The sequence below is a fragment of the Vigna unguiculata genome, chromosome 4 (genome assembly GCF_037176805.1).
Source record: "Vigna unguiculata cultivar grain cowpea cultivar isolate G323 ecotype 2 chromosome 4, ASM3717680v1, whole genome shotgun sequence".
Lineage (NCBI taxonomy): Eukaryota > Viridiplantae > Streptophyta > Magnoliopsida > Fabales > Fabaceae > Vigna > Vigna unguiculata.
In genome coordinates, this window is record NC_140795.1 from 16170675 (window position 1) to 16180722 (window position 10048).

At 32.8% G+C, this 10048-nt stretch overlaps 1 protein-coding gene across 1 annotated transcript; it reads right to left on the reverse strand.

The window, feature by feature from the left end:
- Positions 1–1082: 1082 nt before the first annotated feature.
- Positions 1083–1822, reverse strand: LOC146886857 (uncharacterized). Its single transcript, XM_085671796.1, has one exon. The coding sequence runs from the start codon at positions 1653–1655 to the stop codon at positions 1176–1178; it is 480 nt and encodes a 159-aa protein (XP_085527922.1). The 5' UTR covers positions 1656–1822; the 3' UTR covers positions 1083–1175.
- Positions 1823–10048: the final 8226 nt, after the last annotated feature.

Here is a 10048-nt window from a genome sequence, read left to right on the forward strand (position 1 = left end):
GTATCTCATACTCAATAAACTCAATTATAAGAAATCCCAATTAAATCAATCTTTTAAGAAACAAAATCCAATAAAATATCCAGAATTAAACATTAAATTCAGTACTCACTCGTGGGTATTTACAGAAGAAAAATTTAATATTTAACAACATATATTAATCATAAATTCAAAAAAAATACAATGCATAACATTCATAAATTTCAAACAAAGAGCAAATAACCCATTTGAATAGTATTCAATGATAGTTTATAAAGAAATTGAGATTTTTTAAAACCAACTGGTGAAAACTAAATGATTTAAAATCAATGTGTTAAATTACAGTACAACGGGTACAGATATTCATGCACGGGTACAGATACAATGATACTCGTATCCGCTTGTTAACATATAGGTATAAAAAATAACTGTACCCATTACCCGCATGTATCCATTTATAATATTTATTTCTTACCCATTACAAGCTTTATTTACATATACCCACATATATATATATATATATATATATATATATATATATATATATATATATATATATATTTTACATACCTTTTTGGTGCAACTTATCAAAATCCATAACTTTTTAAAAACTTGACCATATTTATGAATTGAATGTAGAATGACATCATTTAGATAAATTGGTCACAACTCCTCACATATTTTCAACATAAATGAAATACTTAGTTATAATTATCCATGAATATGTGTTTTTTAATATAATTTGTTGTGTGATTCATACTATTTTTTTGAACAATTTTGATTATCATTTGTTAATTTGAGAGGGGTCTAATATTTTTTCCAATGTTTTAATCGTGTTGACAAGTTTGTCCTACTATGAATACTATTATTGACACTTACTAATCCAAATCTAAAAAAATTAGCCTATAGACTCTAAAACGAAAATAATTATAAAGATCACAATAACTATTATTTAGACAATGTAAAAAAGCTATTTCGATAAAAAAGTATTTTTCACTATTTGATATTCTTACTTATTAGTAAAGTTCTAAAATAATTATTTATTTCAAAACAGCTGTTGAATGAAACATAATCCGTGGATAAACAACAAATAAGGAATTCAAAAATGAAATAATGAGATAAATAGAGTTTATTTCAATACTGATGAAACTATTATATACAGATTATAAATTTTACTCTTAAATAAAAAGAAAAAAATTCTAAAGAATGGGAATGCATTGAAACAAAAGATTCTTAAACGTTCCCCCACGCCTCAACGGCCGGACCAGTTCCCAGCAACTCTCTCCGCCGTCGTCGTCGTCGTCGTCCTTCGCCGGAACCCTAGGTGGAAGCGGTGGCGGCGGCAGACATTCTCTCCGATCCTGCCTCATCTTAATGTCACTCAGTTCCATTTGCAGCGGAAACTTCAGTACCGTACCAAACATCTCGCTTTTGCGCTTCCGGCAACTCTCACTCCCCCGCCACCGTTTTTCCTTCGCAGAAGGCGACCGGAGCCACGTCATGATCCCACTGGTCCGACCGGAGGACTCGGACCTCGGCAGAACCCGGGTTTTGCTCTCGCTTTGCGGCGCTGGACCGGGTTCGGTTCGTCGCGTTATGACTTTGCCGCAGAAAACGACGTCGTTGGCGACGGCACCGGAAAAATCAGTTGCAGGAAATTCAAATTCAGAGCGTTGCATAATGGAAACAACGATTAAACAATCACAATTCTAAGAAGAAAGGAAGGAGAACTAGAAAGCGTTGAATTATGGAAGATGTAACACTTGAGAGAAATATTTATACACACGCAAAAAGAGTAAAATAAACAAAGGTAGTGTGACGCGTAACTTAATTGTTTTCAGATCTTTTTTTTCTAGAATTTATTAGGTACTGTATATAGCGTATAGAGGGAAGAAAATTGATGAAGTTGACGCAGTCATTAGAGTTAAGGTTTTTGTTCAGCACCAAGTTTGTTTGTAGAATTCTAGAACAGTGGTATAGTTAATTTATTAGAAAAACATGAACTTGGTCACTTTTTCTCACTCTGCACAGCAATGTACTTTTTAAAAGTAAACAGTCAAATAAAAACGCAATTAATTACTCATAAATACACCTAATGTTCTAGTCCTTCTCGGTTATCAAACAAGAACTTTTCGTTAGCTTAAGGTAACTAGAAGTTAGAGGATATTGTTATATTATTTCACGTTAAGGAAAACAACAATTTGGATTCTCTATCAAATTTTAAATTCTTCCCACGTCAAGAAGTTTATCGAGATAAACATAGTTAGAGTCTAAGTGATATTGGATTATTTCGTCTACTATATAATAAATTCTAATTCATGAGAATAAAATCCAATTGATGGTAAAAGGAATTTTCGTCGCAATAGACTGCACCAATTTAAGTCTGCTGAGATAAACATAGTTAAACAGTAGCATATATTAAAAGAATATTTTAAGGGTACCAAATAAAAATACAAAAATTTTGAAGATGCTAACTATATAAAATATATTAAAATTATTATAAAGTTATTTTTATTTATATATTAATTTATATATGTTGAAAAAAATTAGGGGTCAAGGCCCCTCACAATGTATTAAGCTTCATCAATATGATTAAAGTCCATCACCATAATTAATATATTATTCATTTTGAAATTTAGAATTCCTATTATGATTTTATTTTTAAAAAAATTGAAAAACAATATATTTAAATTAATTTTTATCTAAACTTCTAAGTGATATGATGAAACAGAAATATTTAACATTAAACCCAAATTTTCACTTTTGAATATATTAAAACACTAATATATAAAATAAGTGTATTTTAAGGATACATAAGTAAAAAACAAGAATTATGTTATAGAATCTAAACTCCGCAATCCAAAAAACATCAGTTAGATATGCTAATTAGGGGTAGGGATGTGAGGGACATGTAGGATATATGGATAGTAGTTATCCGTTTCGTATTTTTTTATAAATATTTGTCTTGTATTTGTTCTTATATCTATACCAGTATTCGTTATTTAAGTATTCACATATAATTTTAATATGCACATATATCAACAGTTATATATAGGTATTTAAAAAAAAATATTTAACAACATATTTTAACCATAAATTCAAATAAAATATATTAATAACATTCATAAATTTCAATCAAAGTCCAAATAACTCATTTTAATAGTATTGATGATAGTTTACAAATAAATGTAGATTTTTTAAAACCAATTGATAAAAAATAACCTATTCAAAATCAATGTGTTAATATTTTAATAATATTTTTTTTCTAATTTAAATTAGAGTATAGCAAGTACGGGTATCCACGGGTACGGATACTATGATACCCGTACCCGCTTCGTTAACATGCGGATATAAAAAATACTCGTACTCGTTATCCGTGGATATCCATTTACAATATTCATTTCTTACTCATTGCAGATTTTATGCGTGTGTACGAATTTTTTTGATATCTCTAATTAGGGGTGTTAAAATGAGTCAGCTTGCAATCCCAAATGTTTTTGGCTCACCAAAATCAGGATGGGTCAAGCCAACCCAACATATAAAAACTGGTTGGAAGCTTGAACCCATTTTGCAATGGGTGAGATAGCGAGTTGGTGGCTTGGCCCGACATATTTTGTAGGACCGCATCCTTCGCGTTGTTCTTTGACACCCACCACACTTCCGAAGAGGCTCCGTTGTTCACAATTAAATTGCATCACATTATAAACAAGTCTTATAATGTGTTTGGATGAGGCAATTCAAGAGGCTGATTCATTTATTTGGAGAATTTGAAAATCTTTGTAATGAAATGTTTTGTTTGGATAGAGAAATTAAAATGCATTTTAAATGCATGTATTTTTTTGAAGTGTTTCAATTAGCTAAATTAGAAGAAATTCAAATACCCTCGAAAAGGGTGGAATTTGAAATTCTTCTTACTCAACTTCACACTCTGGACTCAACCCCCAAACGAACCCGACAAACCCGACAACCATGGCAGGTTGGGCTGGCCAAACGATCCAGACGGATCAGACCACCCTGACGACACAAACAGGTCGAGTAGGCCCGACAATCAAGACGAGTCAGGCGGGTCCAACGACCCAAGCGGGCTCGACGACCTAGATGATCCAAACGGATCAGGCTGGCCCGACAATCCAAACGGGTCAAGCGAGCCCAACGACCCAGACGAGTCAACCAGGCCCAACGACCCAGATGGGTCAAGAGGGCCCGACGACCCAGACGAGTCGGGTGGGCCCGAAGATCCAAACGGATGGGGATGACTTGATGACACATATGGGTCGGGTGGGCTTGACAACTCAAATAGGTTGGTCAAGCCCGACAACCCATACCGCCCAAGTAGGCCCGATGACCAAGATATGTCGGGCTGGCCCAACAGCTCAAACAGACCGGACTGACCCTACGACCCAAACAGGACTAACGACCTAGACGAGCCGAGTGGGCTCGAAGACAGAGACAGGCTGAACTGACCTGACAACCAAGACGGGTCAGCGAGTCTGATGGCCCAAACAGGACGGGCGAGCCCGGCGACCCACACGGGTTTGGCGGGCCAGATGACCTAGAGGTGCCGGGCGGGCCTGACAACCTAGACGTATCAGGCAGACCCAATGACCTGACCTACCCGTTGACCCGACAAGCCTGACCGACCCGTTTCCAAATTTATCATGAACTCAAAACATAATTAAGCCTAAAATAAATATTGATAAAATCAAATTTTATCTCACAAGAAATTCAATTATATTATCCAAACAAGAAATTGAAATGTAACTGTAATAACCAAGCGCGCCCCGACCTTAGTTCGACTAGTAGCCCATCTATGGTCGGCCCAATAACGTACAGAGCCCACCAATATCGTAAAATGGCAGAGCATCATAACGGTAGGATGACCTCAGCAAACGGGATTGGCGGAAGAGATATCCCAACGAAAAGCCATTCCCCATGTGGCGGAACCACTTCATCACGTGATCGGATTTCCATGGGCATCACTCGGTAAAGTCAGAATTAGTTGGCATAAAAGGCCGGGACCAAGCGACGAGAGTGGACACTAACTTTTTGGCTCTTGCTAGCACTTATTCGGTATACGATTGACAATAACGTCGGTGAATCGATAAGAGCGTTGGCAAGATCAATAAAGTATTTTAATTTCTTTATCCAAACAAGTTATTTAGAAAATGAAGAGAATTTAATTGCAAGAAATTCAAATACAATCCATTTTAATTTCTCAGTATTGTTGAAATATTTCATCCAAACACAAAACTAAATTTTCAAATTCCAAAAACTTTAAAATTAGAAAAGGTCAAACTGAGCCATTGATCACCACTTCTGTTACCTATAAAGGAACTTATAATTGTTGAACCCAAAAAACTAAAATAGAAAAAGATGAGAAATTTTTGGATGGGATTTGAAATTGAAGTAGTGAAAGAGATAAAGGAAAAAAATGGGAGGAGATGAGAACTGATTGGGGTTTAAGGAGGGCAAAGTGTCGACATACGACGCCGTATTCTGGATGTTGGTATGGTCAAAGTAGGGTCCTCCTCCCTGGATTGCTCCATAGTTGACACCACCAGCACACTAAATCGCTGACTACAGCGTCGCGTCCACCTCTTTGTTCTTGGTCGAACATCACCCATTTTGACACCCATAATGATATGTAACTTCGTGCTTGAAGTGAATGCAATGTTCATATCATAAAAGTAGTTTATGAATAATTATAAAAGTTATAGTTTTTTTTCATTTATATATAATTTTATTTCAGTTTATGAAAAAGTTAGTTTATCTTATTTTTATATTTTTCTCCCTAAAAATCTTTTAGAAACATGAGCTAGGCAGTTGGAAACTTGATTCAGTTTGTTCCTTCTTTATTTCCACTAGAATGCATTAGTCACATTACTTTAATGTTAGCGTGTTTGATAGGGATTACTTTATATAGGAACAATAATATCTTAGTGTTCGAGGATGAAAGCTAGATTAAGTGATTATTATTTTAAAAATAACTTAAATTTAAATATACAATTTATTTATTTATTTATTTTAAAAATTTTAAATGAAATGGGAAAATTAACAAAATATAGTATAAATTCTTTAAAATATAATGGAATGTAAAATAATAAGATATTAGTAATTCTATTATTAATTTTATTAGCTGTAGTAGTTACAAAATTATTATACTATTAGAAAAATAAATATTTTAATCAAATAATTGTATTCATTTTCGAATATTTATTTAGGGGAGGTAGAAGTTAGAAAATAGAATATGAGAATGGAAAAAGGCTGGAATATGAAATATAAGAGAATATACAGACATTTTGTGAGAAGAAATCACACAGAAACTCACTTTTCAAATTTTCAATTTTGACAATAAATACTAAAATTATCATTAATACTTGAAATATAAATTTGTAATATACCATGCCACATTATTTTCAATAATTTATGGTATACAATTTTCATATAGTGAAATATGTAAAAATTTTACTCGGTTTATATTATTTTTTTAATTTTTATAAGTTAAGATTAATAATAAATATATAATTAATTATTAAAATAGTTTTTAAATATAAAATTAAAAAAAAATATATGTATACAAAAGAAGTTTTTAAAATAAGAGAAAAAAAAAGTTTTTAAAATAATAGTTAAAAATAAATGATTTACAAAATAATTTTTAAAATAATAATTAAAAATAAATTGAAATAACGAAATGTGAACACAAAGATAATATCGTTTTATATATTGTTATAAATTATTAATTAATTTAACAAATAATAAAACTTGTCTGCTTTTTTAATTATTGTAAAACTCATATGGATGATATTTTGTATTTTTAAATCTTTTAATGATTTCAATTTTTTTTTACTAATTATTAATTATATTATTAATTTTATTAATTGTAGAAACAAAATTATTATAATATTATGTATATAAATATTTGAATTAATTAACTGTTTTTATTTTTGAATTTAAAGTCCTAGAAAGTTGAAAAATGAAACATGAGAATGGAAGGTTAGAAACTGAAATATGAAAGAATATACAGATATTTAGTGAAAAACATTCATACATTGAGATTGATTTCAAATTTTAGATTATTTACGATAAAAATAAAAATTATAAATTAAATTTCAATTCTAGTTTCTAGTTTTATAAAGTTTATTTATCTATTTTGAAATAACTTTAATAAAATATACATAAATTAATATACATTAAAAAAAACCACAATAATAAAATATAAATAAAAAGAACCACAATAATAAAATATAAATTTCAAAAGTCACTCAAAATTTTTTGATCTTTCTATTTTAAAATATAAATACAAATGTAATTTCTAAAAATAGAATATAATATACTCATTGTTTAATTTTATTTTTAATATATATATATATATATATATATATATATTAAATATAATATTGTTTAAAACTTATCTTTCTAACATAAAATCTTAAATATTTTATAATAAACAATAAAAAGTATATAATTATTTTCCTACAAATATTTAGAAATTAATCATAAAATAATTAAAGTGTATTTGAATTTTTATAACTAAATTAGATATATTAATCTATCTATTACAATATAAGAAAACTAACTACTTTAATACCCTATTTAATTAATATCCTAATTAAAAGAAGCGTCACACAGAATAACATAATAAGCATAGTCTTGTAGTATAAACATTACTCTTTATAGTTGTCCAAAAGCAACAGGAAGAAAACCCAGGCATGCCACGATGCCGGTAACATAGTATCATAGTGTATCGACAATATTTCAAAAGAAAACCTAAAGACAAGGCAAGACATGGTCATAGCCCTAAAAGAAAAGTCCAAGAAAAAGAATCCAGCCTAAGCAGGGCTATGTAGCGGAGTCATCATTTCCTTGTTGGCCACGAGATGTCTCGGATATGCTCACATTAATAAATTGATGATCATCGCAAGAAAGAGAAAATCACACAAGCAAGACAAACAACAAATAAAAGGGTAAACTAGAGCAGAAAATGAGTTATCATACAATTACATACAACTTTATAGTTTAAGATGCATAAGCCAATCAATCATGTTATGACTTGCAAACAATACAATAAGACTCAGACACGACTCATGCAGATACATATAATTAGTCGGATTCAACGGATGCTTGCACTTGTGGTGGCTTTTACTACTCTACCGAGCTAATTGTTCTAAGGTTCCAAGCCTCATGTTACTCTCACGACTTAAGTCACTACGCTCTACGTGAGACTAACCGACTCTTTAGAGCGTCAAGATGCAATCCTCACTAAATTATATAGATGGGTACTCTTTAGAGCGTCAAGATGCAATCCTCACTAAATTGACTAATCGACTCTTTAGAGCGTCAAGATGCAATCCTCACTAAATTATATAGATGAGTACTCTTTAGAGCGTCAAGATGCAATCCTCACTAAATTATATAGATGGGTGTCAACACCCAATTTTGTCCGGATTATAATATATATTCCTTTTATTATTATTATTTTTACTTATTTATTATTATTATTATTTTCTTTCTTATCTTATTTTACTTTGATTTTATTATGTGCTTTTATATTATTTTTTTTTATTTATTTTATTTTATCTTTTCTTTTTTTTTTCTTCTTCTTCTTTTTCTTTTTCTTTGTTTTCAATTTTCTTCATATTTATTTTTTATTTTATTTTATTATTATTTTACATTACTGTTGCTTGAATTCTCTATCATTAGACTTTGCTTGTCATTGTCATTTATTTGGCTGTTGTGTGCATTACATTATTGTTGCTTGAATTCTCTATCATTAGAACAGAACCTTTCACCATCATTCCTCCACCACTTCCACGCTCTCACACATCATTCATTCTCAGCCTTCACCTCCTCGCCAATTCCTTCACCACCATTTCTTACTCTCAAACTCATCTGAATCACTATCATCATCACCATTCTATACATTTTTACAAGCATCGCACCTCTCATTAACACAACCACGCTACACCCACATCTTCTTCCTCGTTCACTTATCTACAACCCACGCATAGCTGCCATTTCCGTTCTCAGTTTTCTCCACTCCACTCACCCATGACAGCCCGTCCCATACGGTCACCAACGGGCATCATCACCTTCTCCTGCGCGTTCCACTTGCACAAATACGCATAAACACCAAATTCCAAACACTCTCATTTTTCCCCAATCAGCAGCGTCTAATCATAGCACATAGATGAATAAGGGAATAGAAACCCTCGCCGGCGGCCTCGCCGGCGGCGATTCGAAGCTCTGAACGGAGAAGTGTGGCCGCATGATGGTTGCAGACCCAATCGCGGTGGCTGGCACGGTGGTGACGAGCTCAGAGTGGTCGCACACCTTCCTTTCTTGCGGAAGGGGATAGTCGAGCACCGGCAGCAGCGGTGTTCACAGCGATGGTCATAGACGCTGCGTCAGCGGCGTTCACGGCGATGGTCATAGAGGCTGCCAGCGGCTTCTTCAAGGAGAAACAAGGAAGAGAAGCGACTAAGGTGGTTTGGTTCTCGCCGGCGACACCGCCGATGGACTGGCTTCGACGGCGTCGCCTCTCGGCGGTGGTGGGACATGCGGTGGCGGCACGGACGTTGTGGTGTGCAGTGAGGGGAAGAAGGGCTGCTTGTGCGTAGAGAAGATATGATGTTAATTAGGGTTTTAGTTGGTTTTAGGAAGTGCTGAACTGCTGCGTGCACCCTTCTTTCAATTTTCGCACCCCTGCCCACACTGCGCGCTTTTTTATGTTTTAGGACTTAGTTATTTTCTCCATTGCACCCCCCATTTTAATCTCAGCAGACTCCAAGGTACCTTGTTTGTTTTGGGCTTGTTTTTGACCCTTTGTTGTTACTGATTGCAACCTATGTTTCACAACACACACCTCTAGTAACTAACTCCATCACTCATTTGTGTTTTATTCCTATTTTGGATTTGTTTTATATTTTACTTGTTGCATCCCACCTTTAATAAATACACCTCATTTACTTCATGTACCTCTCACTAATCACTCATGCACTCTCATATTTTATTTTTCACTTTTATCCTTCTTAAATAATTTCATCCTTTTATTTATTTATTTATTTTTTATTTT